The sequence below is a fragment of the Dermacentor albipictus genome, chromosome 7 (assembly GCF_038994185.2).
Source record: "Dermacentor albipictus isolate Rhodes 1998 colony chromosome 7, USDA_Dalb.pri_finalv2, whole genome shotgun sequence".
NCBI lineage: Eukaryota > Metazoa > Arthropoda > Arachnida > Ixodida > Ixodidae > Dermacentor > Dermacentor albipictus.
The window spans coordinates 74,723,517-74,742,606 of NC_091827.1; the positions used below are offsets into that span (position 1 = coordinate 74,723,517).

Consider the following 19,090-nt stretch of genomic DNA (forward strand, 5'->3'; position numbering starts at 1 on the left):
AGAGCTGCTCGTTGGAATGAGAAGTGAAGGTTGCGGCGTGCTACAGAGACTGTTTCTAGGTGGCTTTGGCTCAAGTCTTGCAATATGGGCTGGGTGGGAATCGAACCAGGGTCTCCGGAGTGTGAGACGGAGACGGTACCACTGAGCCACGAGTACGATGCTTAAAGCGGTACAAAAGCGCCTATAGTGAATGCGGTTTTGCATTACCAACGAGCTGTTTCTAAGGCTCAGGCGTGCGTCACTTGCTCAGGCGCACATTTCGTTACCGCGCCGAACGCTGCGTTGCTCGACGCTCACCGCGTCCAATGCGGGGCGCGTAGTCGCTGCGCCGTAACCCATTGTCTTACACCCCTTGGCGGGTCGACGGGAACGCTGTCGCATTCCACTCTTGAAGGCGAAGCAGATTAACGCATCAGTTGTTTCGTCGTCTAGCCGAACCAAATATAGCCAAGCAACAGCAGTTCACCGGGTTAAACAGCAGTTCAAAAACTAAAATAAAGGCTAGTATGCTTCGCATCCTGGGCTGAACCTTAGCTAAGCCACCGCCATTCTTTCGTATTAACTTCACAAAGGTGCCAAATTTGCAGAAAGAACAAATAATTGGCCAATTTTAGGGGAATTTAAAAACAAATCATCGCCGATTTCGTAAAATTTTACAGAATATTCTCGCTAACTGATAAATCTTGCACTTCGAAAAGCTCTCGCGTTATCTATTTTAAGAGAAACATTCTGCCTAGTTTTATAATCCTTTATGGCTATTTCTGTGCTCTTTGCAGTTTTACTAAAATTGAAAGTGCATTCATGTAGTATTCCGAGCTTGTTGTTTTCGTTGTAGTAAAGAAAAGTGGCTCATATTCCTTGCCTCTTCTGAGCAACGGAATTCGCTCAACCCGGGTTTTTCAGGGCTTCTTTCAGGGTATCCGTATTTTAACTACAGTACGTTAATGCAGCAAGTACGCTAGAGCGTTCATCGAAAGCTGTTTATGGCAGGTCTGGGAAAGATGTTTTTGGCACTACTCTCAAATCACACAGGTTATCTGAAACACTACTTGTTCATATGAGCAATGCACCAGCCTAGTGGGGGAGTGCCATGACGCCACTGCAGTGGATGAGTCGGTTGAGTGTGATCAGATAAGGGCAGTTGCGAAACGAATCCCAAATAATTTGTATTTCACTAAAACGTTTACATTAGGAAAAGGAGCCCCTCCTCACAATGGAATCGATATTGCGTTATCGATGTACGTGTTTGCTTGACACATGAAAAATCTTAACATATGCAGCCCATAAATCTCGTTATCAAGTTACAAAATGTCGATACTCGAAAAGCGTCTGGTAGAGATAATAGCGTTGTTGAAGCATAAGTGGTGTACTCTATTTCTATGAAACCTCTCACCAAATTAAGATGAATTAAGTTAAGTTAAATTAAGAGAATTAAGTAAGTGAAACCATTCTTTCCAGTGACATGGCAAGAATTGCGTTGGAGGCTTGTGCGAGGAACGCACTCTTTCTACATGTGGTTTAACGTAAAATTTGAGCAAAAAATTTACTTGTAGTACCCTGTAGTTGTAGAAGTTGTAGATGCGCAGTTTACACATAATTCTTCCCTGACTGATTAGTTCGCTGTGCGCAAATAAGGCAAGTAATTACACTTGCAAATTCTAATCATGACGTAGACGGTTCTTGCACTTTAGCACACTTGCACCTATCCCAATCACCCCAATCGCCCAAGCACCCAATCAATACATCACTATGTTCATTCAAGTCTTAAAGCAGCGTTTAACGAACTGCCCCCTTTGGGATTGCAGGCCACGGCCAGTGGAATATTTGCCAAGCAGCCCCTCGTGTCGTGGCTCGCCCCGAACGACAACGTGCACTGCGACGGTACCAGTGACGGCGAGAAAACAACTACGTTGAACAAGCTGGACGCCATGCAAACGGAAGATACCTGCAAGAGGACAAAAAATTGCAAAGGAAAGAGCTCGTTTGAAAAATAACGTGCTACCAAGGAGCCAAAATAAAAAAAAAGAGACAGAGAGAAAGAGAGAGCAACATTGGAAGACCAACTGATCCTGTTTGTCGTTTTTGTCAGTTTTATCGGGAAGGTGTTACTGCGGCTGAAGCGATCAATAATACTCTGGCCTCTTTCCGTGGTTTTCCGACAGAACTAGCACAAAGAAGTTTGCGTATTAAAGAAATGTGGGATATGTAGGGGTGGATGGCAGGCAAACTTTCAGGTGTGTGAATTTTAAGGAATAATTGTTAATTGGTAAAATTTCGTCCTGGGCTTGTTAGGGGACCTAATTGCGGAGCTTCCATGGTCTAGCGCCTTCCTCTCAAGCAGGCAGCTGAATTCCTCAAGCACGCAGCTGAATAAATTTAGGTCATGAGTACTCGTCAACTAAGTAGACCAGTATAAGCCAAATGGTTTCTCTGTAAGTCACTTATAGGAATGACAAATGTTCTCCCTCATCAATGATATGGCCTTTATGTGCAAACTTAAGCCCCGAGCTATCCTTTCAGATAGTTGAACTTAGGACAGGGGGGTTATTCTGCAAATGCGCACGTAGAGACTTGTCAATTTCAGCTTCTTCTGAAGTGCATATTGGCGGGGCTGGTGTGGCAGCTCGAAACAGGTCCGCCAAGCAAGTTCGATTCTCGCACGTCGAGCTTCAGCCAATCAGCGTCGGTCGACATAGCCATAATATAGTCAATTACGGAACACCTCGCCTGATATAACGTTTTCGAGGCGAGTGTATCAATAAACCTGCAGGAATTTAGTGAAAAACAAGCGAATTGTTTTGCGCTAACCGCAATTTCAACATTTGATGGGCTTTTTTGAGTCAATTTTTTTTGTTCACAGCAGTTAGAACGTGATTGTTACGTCTATGGTATAAGCATAACTGCCTAGTGCCCTAGAATAAACAATATTAGGTGCTTTAAAGCGGCGTGATTATGCGTGCGTCTTCATTTGACCGTGTTTCTGCTGCGCTTCCGGAACTCTTCGTGTCGCCATGCCAACACGCCCACATCGACATTACCACTATAAGCGAAGGGGATTACCAACGCTTTCACTATAAGGTGGAGGTACAGAGCTTACCTGATTCAGCCAATTAGTATTACGTGCGCATGCATTGCACTGTAGCATATTGCCTATGTCTCGTTAATCTTTAATTTCAATACACGCCCCATCTCTAATCTGTATATAGACCTACGACGGTAATGACTCAGTTTCTCACGATCTCATCCCTGAGCGACAAGCGCAAGCAAAGTGCCTGTGGAAGCAAGACAACCCCACTTTCAAGCGAAGCCAATCCGAGCCAAGCGGCAGCAGACGCAAGCTTAACCCAAACTTCGAGAGCAGGAGGCCGAGCAGAGACGTCGACGCTGAGTGATACCTCACACGCAGGGTACGATGGATTTTTGAAGAGAGAAGTCCTCCACCTTGAGTGCTGCCACAACTACAAGGTCTGTCATGGACTGTGGTTTGATGACAACTTCGAACAACTGAAGAGTGTGCGCAACCCGGAGCCGAAGGTCGCATCTAGCAAAACGACGACAATGACACAAAAGACTTTCATGAAAATTGCGCTATTCATGAGTTCAAAGTTGAGGAAATGGCCACCAGCTTCCATGTTTTGAGAGCTTTCACTGCGTGGAACTGGCTTTACTTCTTTATATCAACCCAATACATATCCCTGGCTCTAATCTTGGGAAGTTAGCGTGTCTATATGATTTGAATTTGTAGCTTCTGGATGGTGGCCGTTGCTAGAGCGTCTCACTGGGAAATTATCTTGGTATTTCATGATGACGTGATGATGTGCTGAGTAATTTCATGATTTACGCACGCACGCACGCACGCACGCACGCATGCATGCACACACACACACACACACACACACACACACACACACACACACACACACACACACACACACACACACACACACACACACACACACACACACACACACACACACACACACACACACACACACACACACACACACACACACACACACACACACACACACACACACACACACACACACACACACACACACACACACACACACACACACACACACACACACACACACACACACACACACACACACACACACACACACACACACACACACACACACACACACACACACACACACACACACACACACACACACACACACACACACACACACACACACACACACACACACACACACACACACACACACACACACACACACACACACACACACACACACACACACAGTTGATGTAAAACGGAAGAAAAGACCAGACCCATCTTTATAAATAAAAGTAGTACCGAAGTGACACCCCATCCGAGCAAGTGGCCATTGACTTGGGCCTCGTGGATGACGGACATTCCAATATCTTTAGCGACTCCAGGGCAGCCATCCGCGCCTTCAGCGTTGGCGCCGTGTGTAAGGAAGCCTGTCCCATCCTCCACGGCAAAAGCATCGCCACCCACACTCTCACATGGTTCCCCGCTCACATGGGATCCATCACGGGAGGCCCCACAAACCTGAACGAGCTGGCCCACTCCAAGGAGCGAGGTCTCACTTTCCGCGACCATGGAGAACCCCAACGCCGGCCCGCAGTGGTGGAGAACAGAGATCAACCGACCACACACAACGAAATTGCGCAGCACTTTTATCTCGGTAGGAGAGACTTTCCCCTTCCACACAAGAAGTTAAATAGAGCGCAGGCATTGACCCTCAGATTATTGCAAACAGGCTCATATCCCAACCCGGCTTTATTCCACAAAATTTATCCCGACACATATGCCACTAGTTCTTGCAGGCACTGCGATGACATCGCTAGCCTGGACCATATGCTCTGGCGGTGCCCCTCGTTGCGAGGCACAGAACAAATCAACGAGGACACGTGGCTCTCCGCTATCAAGAGCCCCGATGCCGGGGCGCAACTATGGGCTGTCCAGAGGGCCCACGATGCGGTGGTCGGGCAAGGCCTGACTGTCCCAACGTGGGAGCGGCCCGCAGCGCGCTGAGTCGCGTACCTCAGGACCTTATTAAAGTTTTGCATCCATCCATCTATCTAGAGTTGTAATAGTGCAATCGTAAAAGCGGTAACAGGGAAATATTTTGAAGAGTGGTTTTCTGTGTAACTGACTTTTTGCCCTACGCGGACACAATGTTCCTTGCATTTGAAAAGAAAAAATAAATAAATAGTACTTCACCCGTGTTTATTTATTTGCTAAGGTACAGAAGAGCCCCCTCTTTCCACGTGTCACTTAAACTTGACACAGAATGGCATGGACAATGCAATGCATAATGTTCGCGTGTGCTCGAAGGTACAACTTAGGTCCTTTAATGAGAGGCTCTGAGTGCGGCCCGGGCCCGCTGCTTAAAGCCTGAGTCGAACCCGGACCAGCCGAAGAACGCGTCGGACAGACCGGCCCTACCCGGGGGCCTTCCGGTCCCGTGCAGGGGTCTACCGTATCCACACGTGCGGAAATTATCTGCACCCACCAGCTGTCCCATCGAGCTTAAGCGTGAGTTTGAGGAGAACTGTATTGTTGATGGAGGATGACCAACGTGTTAACAGCAGGCTTCGCATCCTTTTCCTGCAGCTATCAGTGAGTCTGCCTGATGGTTTTCTTGAAACCGTACACTGCCTTCAGAAAATCGCCTCTACTTTGATTCAATTTCCGGAACATAATTTACTCAGACACGAACATAACTTGCACGCGCATTTGAAAATAGTTTTAATAATTTCAAATTGGAGTAATTAGCGTTTAGGCAATTTGGTTACAGCAAATATAGGACGTTATGGTTTGTAGCCCGTGAGATTGCTAAGCTGAACGACCTAAAACAAATTTCCAGGATTATGTGAATTTTCAGATAATCATTCCCAACGTGTGCAAAGAAATACATGGGAGACGCGATTACTTTAGTGCTTCAGTGCATGAAATGGCGGTTTGTGAGTAAACTAAGCATAACGGTATTTTTTTAATGTAGGACTCATCGAGCTCATCTCGACCGCGCTGCCATGCTGAGAATTTGGCCCAAGTAGATGTGCCTTTAAAGCTGACCGGTAGGAATTCCTAAATTGATTTAACTGCGGTAAACTAATGTATCAGCTGTTATTATCATTTTTTTTCATTTGGTGATTACGCATTTCGATATTTTTTCTCAAAATTATAGCTGCCGCTTCGAAAACATTCAGGTGACGGTACAGAATAACGCCTTTTTTCAGGATTTCGCCACCTACTGAATCCGAGCTCATAAATCCAAAGAAGACCCTTCGGTGACAGAAATCTTGATTTGGACGTCATGTACAGTTATCAACTAAAAAATCATGAGTCATTACATTCTGAGAATATGGATGACCAGCGAAGCTGTGCAGCACACGACAAAGAGGTGACACAGAATTTTGTTTGAACAAAGGTACGAACACATTTATTGTCTTGCTCGGTGGTCATCGTCGCGAAAGGTACGCGCATATACATTCATTTTTACACATCCGCGTTTATTCTTGCTACAGATTCGTTCTATATACTCGTGTTTTCATTTCGCGATGTATTGAGGGAAATAAATGGAGACCGACTGGCAGTGGGCCAGTGCCCTCAGTGGCTTCGCAGAAGCAGGGGCAGCCTGGGAACGCCAGCGTGAGGAGGGGCACCGGAGCCAGCTGTGGAAGAAAACAACGACACCGAACGCGCGGTTACGCAGACACAAAAGGTTTACTTTTAAACTCCAACGCTCAAATTGTTAACTCCCTCGTTGCCATTATTATTTTTATGCACCTAATTGAACCACCCGATACTTGGCCAATCCCCCACTGTGGGTATGTGCAACGGCCACTCAGGACAACAACAACAACAACAACTACGCCGAGAGGCGCCAACGAGCCTGCTGTTGTAGAAGACGACCAAGAAAGCGCGATCAGTGGCACGATTCATTGCTGATGATGATAGTTTTTGCTGACAGATTTGTTGACGGACACGAAAAATGCACAGAACTCTAGCCGTAAACAATTTCGCTGTAAAAAAAAAATGTGGCGGCGTGTCGCGATATCTAACTCGGAAAAGAAAGCCGTGCACATAGACCTTCCAAGGAGGGTGAAAAATCCATGAACTCGCACGGCTACATTCATTGAGGTGCTTGTACTGATGTCGTCATCTCTGCTATGGCGACTGCTTTGGAGATTGTCATAACGTGCGGGTCGGTTCACCTGACAAGCTTGAGTTTTATCAGCGCGAAAACATGTGAATATAAATGGATATACCTTGGTGCTAGATGCCAGTTTAGGTTTTGTCTGCACGAGTCTATAAATCTCAGGCGGGGCATCGACTGGTTTCAAGAGCAATTTGCAATTGTTCTTGCCTCTCATACAAGTAGGTCTAGGTACAATGCGATTTTTTTTCTGTAGGCAAAATAAATCAGGCTATAATAAGTTCGAATTACCCGATGTTAACAAAATCAGCCTGCAGCATCAGAGTCATAGTTCAGGTTGCAGCAGCTTTCAAATAACGATGACGGACCGCACCGACCAACATTTATTTAGAGATTTTATATTTTATATATTTCGTGGGCTCAAAGTATCTTGTAGAAGTTCAATATGCGTATTTACCGACGAATCTACCATTCTTGACGGTTTCCCTACATTTTGTTTACAACATAATCTTCCATATGCTTGGAGACTCTCTCAAAATAGCGACCTAGATGTAAGAGCATATAGACTGCTATGCTCAAATAGATGTTTAATGCCGGACTGGGTGACGCATTTCTCAATAGAATTGTAGGCAGGCTTCAGCGGTACTGGCGGCATCTAACGGAAATCTCGAGGTGTGGAGACATGACGCGAGCGTGTGAAAGTGTGCGCGAATTAGCAAAATATTTATGATGTATCCAGAGACGTCACTTTGGCTAATTTAAGTGCGCCCTCGACGAACAGGCGCGATATTGTCGAGTAATTAGATCCAAAACATGGTATTATACGCTTAGAGAGCGATTGGTGCTTAGCTATAAGCCGTAGTCGCGTTTGCGCAGTTTTCCCCCTCATCCAGCCTTTGCGCGCTTTATCTCCCTTCCGCTCTTTCACCAACGGCTTCTTTCACAACCTGTCTCAGTGGGTAAGCGCCTTGGCGAGGAGAGCAAGAACCTGCTTCTTGGCCAATCCCCCATAGTGGGTATGCGCCACTGTCTGGGACACAAGACAAGACAAGACAAGCAAGAGCGTGCGCCTTGCGCGTGTCGGGTGCTGGCGTGGAATAGAACACGAAGGGCTCGCTACTGGGAACCGCATCGCAGATCATCAGGAACCACCTACAACCACGATCACAAATGGCAGCGGACGCGTCTGGCGAGTAAGTGAACCCATCAGGGGCAAGCATTATCCTGGGCATACGAACTCGTAACGGCTGCCACAGTGTGCACTTCCGATCGCGCTCGAACACAATCGGCGCTGAACTTCTCGGTCGCTAGTGATGTCATTTGCGCAAACTACGGGATGCGTCCATGGGGAGTGGCGAAATTTCCGCCCCATGAGGATCGAATGCCGTCAGAAGGCTCCGTGTGGCGACCGCATAAGGGTTTCAGCTCGCATTTAGGGTAAAATTCCAACATAGCGAGTGAAAGGCTGCCTAACGAGTCGAGTTTTTGCTAGTGGCTGCTCAGCTATGAACACAAGGATCTGTCGCTTCCTCAGAATGCACGATTGAATGCGTGGCGTCGGAAATGTCCTATTCGTGTTGAATGCGATATCGCTTCTCTGTTGTGTTCGGGATTTGGTAGAAGCTGCTGCAAAATTTCGAATAATATGCTGGTGCGCTTCTAGGTGAATAATTTGATAGTTACGCAGACGTAACCCACTGGACAGAGTGGCAGAAGGACAATTTGAGAGGTACTCCAATGTGCCCTGATAGAGTTGTTGGGTCTTAGCGCCTATGTTTATGCTGCGTAACTGCAAAAATCGCTATAAAGAAAGCCTGATAATCGCGATCAACTTGGTGCCCCGAGAACGAAGGTGAGCACAAGTAGTTATTGATGTTCCTGCATTCGGCTTGAGTAATTTTTCAAAGTTATTTATTGCGCTCATTTCTTTGGAAATTTCCAAGGGATAATAGTATTCGAGACATGGCAGGATAATTATTCTGTCTGCACATGCGTGATAATTGGGAATAGTTCCATATAGAACGCGACGCGCCGTTGCTGAAGCAGATTTGTGGGGTTTTACGTGCTAGAACCAGCCATCTGATTATGAGGCACGTGGTGTTGGAAACTCTGAAATATGTTTAACCACCTGGTGTTGCTCCAACGTTAATCTAAATATCTATAAGTGCGCGGTGGTCCTTTAGGAACGGGAACACGCGAGCGCAGGGATGGTGCGCTGTGGAGACTGTTTAGAGGGCCAGGAAGTGGCAGCAAGGTGAAGCATGTGCGCGTGTGGCCCCATCTAGTGGTCAGGTTATAGGATTGCAAATGATCGGAAACAATGGACGCGAATGTTTGACGCTAGAAAGACGACGTCAAGAAAAATTCATGCAGTGGGCTATTATGCCCGGGCTGGCTGATCCACAAGACAGAGCTCCAGTAGGCACTAACCCCGGAGTTACTTACAGCAATTATTCTTTAGAAACGTTTACACCTGACTTGGCCTAGGTAGCCCGTTGGGAATATATTCCTGAAGCACACGCGACGCAGAAAACGCACTGCAATGATGGAACTATCGTGTACGGCGCGCTTTATCTTATGCATCGTCATCAGGCCGAAAGCTAAGCTCAGGGTCATAATCGCTTTTCGAGTGAGTCGTTATTACCGACTGGTCCGTTAATAATGTGATAAATCCCATATACTGTTTATTAAAATGCTCCGCCTCAGATGATGAAGACTGCGTCTCCGTGAACTTTGTAAATCTGAACGTGTTCTCACGTGCATTCCTTGTCGCGAAACCCACTCTTCTGATACAGAAATGATTTGGCAGAAACGTCACTTGCATCTTGGTGGTGCGAACTTCATATTTATGTAAATTAGCCGTACTTAAACCAAATTTCACAAGAGTCTTTAGTTGTGCTTGGCTACAAAATGGTCTAGATCATGATACTGTGAAATGGAGAGCTAACCATCACGGACTGTTTACAGAACTTCTGCAGTTCGGCATAACCAATATTTTCTATCCCGTGTGAATAGTTTACTTTATCACTTCCAGGTGTATTTCGAGCAAAAGACTAAAGCCAATGTATGGTATGATGCAAAACCAGCTCTGCGATATTCCACAAAATGAAGGACGGTTCATGAAAAGAAAAACTCACATCCACACATATGTGGCGAAGCTCACATGGTGGATCGACCGCCTAGGAAAGGCGTTGGCGGCGAGTTCGAATCCGGGAACGGGACCAATTTTGCTTCAACTACGAAGCTTTGTTTCTGAGAAAGCTGTGTGGGTTTTCTTTGTGGCTGCGTGTTGCATACGGGTAGATGTCATTTTTTTTTTCATAAACCTTCCTGCACCACGCGGGATCCTGCAGAACTGATTTGCCATATTCATTGTCTTTGTGCTTCGAGTTATGGATTAATTCTGCTTCGCATTGCGACCTGCTAGCCTCCTGGTTAGTTCAGATGGTATGGTGACCACCCCGGCAAGGCGTCGGTCCTGGGTTCGAATCCCCGACCAGAAGGAATTCTTCAACTGCAAAGCTTTGTTCCTGAGAAACCTGTGCGGGTTTTCTTTGCAGCTTCTTGCTACATGCGGGCACATGTGAACCTTTCCTTTCACTAACCTTCCTCCACCTGGCGGGGTACCGCTGAACTGATTTGCCATATTCACTGTCTTTGTGCTTCGAGTTGTCCATTAATTCTCCCCTGTCTTATATAATACCGCCATGTGTGGTGTTTCACGAAATAAAGGAAGGTAGAATCCTGCGCTACAGTGCGATCTGCTAGCCTGCTAGTGCAGATGGTATGGCGACCATCCCGGAATGGCCACGGTGTGGTGTTCGAATCCCCGACCAGGACAAATTTTTCTTCAACTGTGGAGCTTTGTTTTCGAGAAACATGCGTGGGTTTCCTTTGCAGCTTTACAAGTGTAGGTGTGAACTTCCTTTCATGTGCTCTGACATACAAGTGGTAGCTCAAGCATGAAGCAATTGTGGGAGGTCTCAAGCGCCATGCGGCATTTGTTAGGGATTGCAGAGTACCTTTCAGCGAAAGGGTATGAATAGCTCGGACAAAAAATAGAACAATTCGCACCATTGGCATCACAAGTTTACAGGGCGACGTACTGAAAACCTTCATCGCTACACTGTAAAACATTCTGTGGAAAAAATAAACGAGCGTGATCTGCATTATGGGTTGTCGTATCTTATTTCGCTCACTTATTACATCTGCTTCTTTTATATACTAGAAAGATAGATCTGTCACACAAATTAAAGATTATCTTTCCGCCTAAACTCGAAATGTTTTTAGAATAACGTTCAGTTCAAAGAAATCTTCTGTTATAAAATTAATATTTGGGTCATCTTTAACTCATTTGTATTAATAGTGTTTCCCTCCACATTGCAAAAAAAAAAAAACTTCGCGAAGTTTCCCCACTTGGGGGAGTACCTTTGCTTCGTTTGGAACGATACCTTTCATTCAGTGTGACGGTGTCGAATGCTGCGATGCCCCTGTAACAAATCAATCAGTGTCGCAACCCAGACGTAGGGACAAAACATCCGTACAAAATATGTCCGCCGCTACGTGACATCCACATTCCAGCTCTACCACTACATGTATGAAATCATGCATGGAATGCCGTGCTTGGTCTGGGCGACTGCTGCGTTTTTTATAGAAATCAGGACACACTGGCTAACAAATGGGAGATTTGTCTGCCTACACTTACGTGGCTGATTAAGAAGCGTAGACTATTAGGCCAGTTGGTGCATCACGTGGTGCCTCTGAGGGGAAATACGGGCGGGAAGAAACGTAGGGGACAGGACAGACGCTCAAGCTGCCCCCGAAAGGTAACGGTAGATACAAGGACAACGAACAAGTTCCATTTTCTTGAATTTATTTTTCTTCCTAATTTAGACGAATAAATCTGGTGCAATAAAGCGGAAGCATATTGGTCAGGGTAAACTGAACGATTGGTGAGGGTAAACTGAACGAAACATTTTTGAATGAAAAAGTGTTCTTCTTCCAAAACATTTGCGCCGTAAAATGTTTACTTTTGCGTTTCTTCCTTTTTGGTAAACGTTTCCAGGGCGCCTCGCTGTGGTTCTGACATGCCCTTTATTATTTTTTTTTTCAGTGACAGCGAATCTAGCCCTCCCGCCTCGGAAGCCAGCACGGCAGCTGATGAGCAGCAAGGGGGTGCAAAGCCGGCCGGTGGGAGTAACATGGCCGCTTACCTGATCGCGGCCTGCTGTTGCTGTTGCTGCTTATTTGTGGTTGTTGCCCTGTTCGTTGCCGCTCTGATAATTGAACTAGCTAAACGCCTCCTGGAATTGTTGACACCGGAGCAGTACGAGTTCGCCGAGTGGGCGACGGTGTCCGACGTCCACGAGTGCTCGTCTGTCGTCAGGTGCGTTCTCAGAGCTCGATTGTCTGTGAAGGAGAAGGAAGCTGAGAAAAGTTTGGGCACGTTTCGATGGGCGTGAGGCCTCCGTTGGGAAGATCATATGTAATACACGGGAACGCACAGATAAGTTTTTCTCGGACACCAATGCGCCTGCTTTCAAGAGTTTTGTTGGATTTAAATGGCAAATATGAATATCTTATGAATAGATGTAGTGGATTTTAAATTTAGGCCGAAAACTTTATAAGAGCATTCTCTTCATTGCAATATTTCAAAAAAGAATCAAGCAATAAGTTTACAACTGTCAAAATTATGTAAGAATGCTCCGAAACTTCAAAGGGAAATTAAATTTATTTTTACGTGCTTCATTGAATTGTACCGCGATCCTATATCAGGATTTCTGCTGTACCCTCGTAAATGTTCTAACAGCTTTACTTAAGGTGTAAATACATACAAAAATGCTGCTTGTTGACATGACCTAGAGGGCGCGCTTTACCGCAGTTTGGTACCTGCTTTCGGCGCAGAATACGGCTTTGGAAACTTTGTGTTTCTTTATTATGTGATAGTGACTGGCTATCATTGTGTCTCTGTGATCCCTTCTTTCTTCCTCTCCCTAGTTTCCTGTCTCTTTATCTGCCTGCCGTTCTCTCCGCAGCGTAGGGCAACAAACCTGATTTCCCTCTCTTGTTAACATTCTACCTTCCACTTTCTACTGTCTCTCTTTTTGTCTTCTTCAAGCTAGTCAAGCGTAGGAAATTGGAAAATATCTAGACTAAAAGAAAATGTTGCTTCCTGGCATTTGAAGTATTCGCTTTCCCCTACATCAAAGAAGTTTTATTAAAACGTGCTCTTTTGCTGACTTATAGTGCTATATGTTTCTGCTATTTCTGTTAGTTATATTAGGGTAAGAAAGTTATAGTTCATTACGAGCAAATGCTTCCTTTTTATATCGTACCAATTCTTGCAAAACCAGCGATGAGAACTTTGCGATGATAGCAATGCAATAAAGAACAATGCAGTGTACTTTGCTGGTGTAAATAGGCAGGCAGCTCAGTGGCCTGTCATGGATCTCCACGGAAAGTTGACGGGCGCACGAGAAATAATAAGCAAGTTTTCTCTCACACCTAATGTATAAGCCAAGTTTTCTTCTTGGGGTGGCCCGCGCAAATTGCTTAACTATGGGGTTATCGCTTCTCTTTGATAGCCATTATTTTTGGTCTACGCCACCAAGACGCTTTCAATGTGTATGAAAAAAACTTATGCTCGAAGCTGTCTACTATACTACCAAAGAAGGCTGTAATTTCAAGAAGGCTGTAAGTGTGGAACGTGTCACAGTGTGTAAAAAGCGTCGATCTGAGACGTATTGATGAGCTCAAGGTGACTAGTGAGGGAAACATTATAGACTTTATATCTCCGTCAATATCGGCTCCTAGAAACAAGCTTTCTTGTATTTTAGAAAAGATATCGTACACTTCCAGCGCATCACTCTTGTTTCAAGAAAATGGGTTTCACTGCTCCAATAAAGCGTGCCAGCTAGGGGACGTATTGTATTTGCTCTTTGTAAGGTGTGTGCTTTGATTTGCTCAATTTGACAAATAATGTACTCAATTTGACACATAACTGAGTAAAAAGCAGATGGAAAAAAGACAGATGTACCTTAAGAATTGAATGCATATATTGAAGTTTCAAAAGCTTTGGCATATTTAAGAACCCCTCTCTAGTTTCGTAAATTGCAAACATACAACGGACCATTTGATAAGTGCCAAGCTGGATGTTCTGCGAAGTCTTTTTCCCTAAACAATGGCGGCCCATTTTCAATATATATGCTGGATAATAGGCTATTAGTTTATCGTTGTCTCTTTCTTGCATTCCTTCCCATCGTCGTTTCAGCAGCAAAGCAAAAGTAAAGAAACGTATGTCCAGTGATTGCTGTTTTTGCGTATCGTTGGCCGCCATGTCATGGGAAACTGTGCATCGAGGGAAAGGCAGCCTCGCCCTTTGTTAGAAAAAAACTATTTGTTGCGATCGTAGGCCACAGGGTCGCGAACATGTGTTCAAAATATTACACTGGTGTATAACGCAAAAAGAGGTTGACATTCGGACACTTTATTGTCTAAGCGGGCGTGCGAATGACGTAATGCGCGTTGTCACCAAGAGTAACGACGGTCGTCCACAGAATCCATGAGACGCAGTGCGGACATCAGCTCTTCCTTGAACGTGGCAGGCAGCAACAATGCAACGATAATGTCATCCAGAAACAATTGAAGCTGTTTACGAAAAAAAACGAATATAATTCTGAGGTCGCTGAATAATCCCTACAATAATAAAAACTCAGAGCGCTAAAAACACGAAGTGCGTAGAAAAAGGAACGCACACCACACGAGTGCGCGTGGTGTGCGTTTCTTTTTCTACGTCCCTTGTTTTTTTAGCACTCTAAGTTTTTATTCTAATGCATTACCAACTAGCCCACCTATCCATCCTTTTTCAATCCGTACAACATTGTGCATCACTAAATGCATTGTTCGAACGAGCAAGAATAGAAATGTGGCACACTTAACACTTTATTCATGTTTCGACTATGAAAACCAGATGCAGTGTAGTGTAATGTTTGTGGGCGAGGAAACATTTCTAGTTGGTCAACAAAATATTTTTTTTGCGGATTATGCACTTCCTTAGTCTTCCGATGTTATCAAAACGCACAAATTTTCTTGGAGTGCTTGCGCTTTAGTTTTTGTTCCTGCTGAAAACACACAGCACCCCTTTTTTTCGGAGGCCAGCACTGAAGGCGTTGCAGAATGGAAGCAGAATGGAGAGCTATCCCTGTTGTGAGTGCTTCCATTATCAGAGAAGTTGCTAGTTTACAAATCTCTTTCTGATACCTACATGTATTACTGCCCCTTAGTATGGGGGCAACGACTACGCAATCGAACCTACTCCGACTGCCAGACGCTCAGAGAAAAATTTACACTTCATTTCCAACGTTGTGTTCGCTGAACACGCGTCATTAGTGTTCTAAAAGTACCGTGGTATAAAAACAAAACATTGACTGCTACAGGTTAGCCAGAGAGCAAAGAAAAAAACCTTCCTTTAGATTGACATGGTGAATTGAGCGCGCAAAAGTTTATTCTGTAGAACAAGAGAAAGAGCATACTAGAAGGTTCCGATGTGTCGTTCAACTTACGCTCTCAACTTTTGAGAAAATACCCTACTAATAATGTTTTTGACAAGGCAGGCCCCAACCTAATTATTAAAGCTAACCTCGCTAAAATGGAACCCACCGTTCCGCACAGATTGAGCATTTTCTTTCTGATGTTTTCAATTCAGTAACGGCTACTGGTATAACTGCTTTACTCACTGGTAACGGATGAGCGATCATTCGAAACTTTCGATAAATTTGTACTATTTGATTCTGTATTCGAATCGAATAGGGAATATGTTTCGGATGATTTTTGAATATTTCATAATGTCAAATGCGCGCAATTAAACAATAAATTGAAATAAACTTTCACGGTTAAACTTCACCACCCTGGGTATTGCGCAGACATAAATCGCGAGAACTTGTGTGGTGCAGCAGGCTACTTAGCGTAGGTAGCCTTGCCTTAATGGCCATGCATTGATCATTCGCACTCTGAAGAGTGCTGTGCATTCGAAGAAACTGTTTGTTTACTCCGAATTGTCCATTGGAACTCTTAAAAAACAACGCTCCATAACATACTATGCCGTGACAGAGGCTTTATGACTTTGAGAATGCTAGGATATTAACATCGTTTTATAATAATGGTCATAACGGCTAATAATTTTTACAAAAATAAATTGAAAAATATTCTATATTCTATTCGATTCGAATGGCTTATGGCATTATTCCATTCGTATTCGATTCTATCTCAGAAATGGCTATTGGCAATGCATTATCACTGATGTTCAATGAGGTGTACGACCCGCATCTTTGCTGGAACCCCTTAAATGTGGTACACATATTTTTGGCCTGTAGATGACAAACAACATAACACAGTCTACTCCCGCCGCAGACATTCTTAACAATCAAAATCGCAGCGTGAGGCACAACGTTTCCAAAGAACCGTGCACTTTTAAGGTACATCTCTACAAGAGACGAGTTCACTCCAAACCTGGTAATTTTCAGTTGCGCCGTCGTTTACAGGTCAGGATTCGAAGGAGACAAAAAAATAGTCATTCAGAAAAGTCCCTTCCAGATATAGACCAGGGTCACGATTCACACGTATCTGAGGTTCAGTGGGTAAACGCTGGTGCTGCTGGCCAACAATCGTCCGGTAGCACACATCGTCGCTGCGCGCGCTCACGAGGTGGTGGTGCGCGGTGGGGTTGGTCACAGGTTAGCCGATATTCGTGGCAACTTTCGTTTATTGCGAGCACGTCATGCAGTGAAGTGGGCGCTGAGAAAGTTTGCGACGTGTGCCCGGCCTCGCGCCAAGGCGGCGAATGCACCACTATGCCCACTTCCTAGAGGCCCTGCCCTTCGAAGTCACATAAGTGGACTTTGCCGGGCCAATATTTGTCTAAAGCTATGGAGCTGTGAAAGCGTGTATTGTACTTTCTGCTTGCGCATTTGTGATAGCCATTAGGGGTGAGCATGTACCGGTTGTTAGGAGGGTTGCTTGCATACTGGCTGTTAAGACGTGCTCTGCTAGACGGAGAACACCGCGAATTATGTACTCGGATAACGCCACCGTACTGCACAAAAACGTCACGCGAAGTAGCTCACATGCGCCAATTGTTAAGAAGAGACCAAGTGATGGAGTACTGCGTGAGTTAACATTATTACGGTGCCTTCTTTGTGTTCTTTTACCAACGTAATACCGCTGTCATTGCGCCTATCAGCCCTATGGACTGACCATCCTGTCACACTCACACGTATGCTTCTATCGTGCGAACGCCAATTTCGTCTTGAAGCCGATCGTCGGGTGTGTCGCTTTGCGCAGCACGGGTGCAAGAGAGCTCTTGCATGCATCGCAGTTTCCCTTACCTTAAAGACGCAGCAATAGATGGGCAAATGTATAGCATTTGATTACCTGCTTCACGAATGCTTCGCTTGAGATAGACCCCAAAAAGTGCGTTTCATCAGCCAATTTTGATCAAGCAGTTACGTCTGAAAGCAAATACTTAAACCTACAAAAGAGTGTTTAACTGAGCTAGTTGGTTGATTCTTCGAGGATGGTAGCAGGAGAAATTGTAGAGCACGGACACAGAAGGGAACAAACACACGTGGACGCAGCTACGCCCACGTCTGTTCCTCCGTTTCTGTGTTCGACAATTTCTGCTCACACAATCCTCGAAGAACTGAAAACTACGACGTATGTTGCATTGCCGGCTGTTGTGCTACCAAGCACGGCACCGTACGAGCACGACTGCGAACTGCCACTTAACAGTACGCTGTCAGCGGTTGTGGCTGCAATTATAAGTCGGAAATTTATTTCCAGAATTATTTTTTAATAACGCTTGGTTGGAATACTAGAACTGGAGTCTTTCTCTGTTGCGTCTATCATAACCTCCTTGGCTATTTTAGGAGTCATGCTTCCGTGACTCAATAATTTAGTCTCACCTGTGCTAATGCTTTTGCTTTCCTTCCTTCGCAGGCAGGTCTTCTCCATGAACGGAAACCTCGGCGACGCTGCTGTCTCCGCACTTCTTTGCATGGGTGTCGCGGCACCGCACCTGATGGGCCTCGGTGGGGGATTCCTGGCGCTCTACTATGATGAGTGAGAGCATAGGCCCCGCGTGCCAAATGACTCAGCTTCTCGTCAAATGCGAAATCTCGGACATTGGCTACGAGGTCGTGCGCTGTCTTGACTTGCACTCATAGCAAATTGAAATTTCATTGGAAAGGATAGCCTTTAGCCTAAGATGGGGGTGAGGTATCAGGTGAAACAAAGCATGCCTGCCTTCTTAGCATAGTCAAGCGAAACCTAAATGTTGCGGTGCTATCTCCTTGCGGTGTCACCCGCTGGTCGTACGACGCCAACCATAGAGGTCGGTTGTGCTCGCCTCTGGGACTGGCTGTGGGGAGACAAGAGAAGATGACGTGCTTGAAATCGACGTTGATTGCAGCTCAGTTAGGGTATCCCACTTGTGTTACCCTCCACTTGCTCAACAGCTGGTGTAGTGGATGGCCTAGGTCTTGTCTTGTGGTTAAGGACCGTGGTAGCTCTGGGAATGAGAAAGATGCTCGCAATCGACCTCCATACAAGAGGCATCCTATCATGCTCCAGTGGTGAAATCCGGTGGTCTAATGCAGTGACGGATGACGTGGTGCCCTAGCTATGGACTACCAATAGTTGACTCATGTCGAAACACTATAGTTGGACACAGTTATTACTTGAGCAAACTCTGGAGCTAGTGTCAGCGGGACCTGCAAGTGGGGGGATTTAGCCAGCACGGGAATTGCGGTTAGTGCATGAATTTGGTTTAACTTCGTTTCTTTGTTTTTAAGCGGTTCCGCGACTGTGCAAACTCGTCATTTTCAACAAAGCACTGTCTTGTAAGTATTTAGGTGAGCATTAATTATCCTCACAAG

At 45.3% G+C, this 19,090-nt stretch overlaps 2 protein-coding genes across 3 annotated transcripts in view; both read left to right on the forward strand.

The window, feature by feature from the left end:
* The window catches only part of LOC135899106 (glutathione hydrolase 1 proenzyme-like), a 146,329-nt gene extending 144,271 nt beyond the window's left edge, over positions 1 to 2,058 (forward strand). The window contains exon 13 of the mRNA XM_065428382.1: positions 1,806 to 2,058. Coding sequence (XP_065284454.1) covers positions 1,806 to 1,994 — 189 coding nt within the window. The 3' untranslated portion in view covers positions 1,995 to 2,058. The remainder of the gene's footprint in view (positions 1 to 1,805) is intronic.
* Positions 2,059 to 8,211: 6,153 nt separating this feature from the next.
* LOC135899103 (scoloptoxin SSD14-like) overlaps positions 8,212 to 19,090 on the forward strand; it is a 99,642-nt gene continuing 88,763 nt past the window's right edge. Inside the window, exons 1-3 of one of the 2 annotated variants that reach the window (XM_065428380.2) lie at positions 8,212 to 8,353; positions 12,274 to 12,546; positions 18,153 to 18,275. In XM_065428380.2, the coding sequence (XP_065284452.1) occupies positions 8,331 to 8,353; positions 12,274 to 12,546; positions 18,153 to 18,275 (419 nt within the window). In that variant the 5' untranslated portion in view covers positions 8,212 to 8,330. Of the gene's footprint in view, positions 8,354 to 12,273; positions 12,547 to 18,152; positions 18,276 to 19,090 lie in introns of those variants that run through there. The other variant, XM_065428381.2, reaches the window with a different exon arrangement.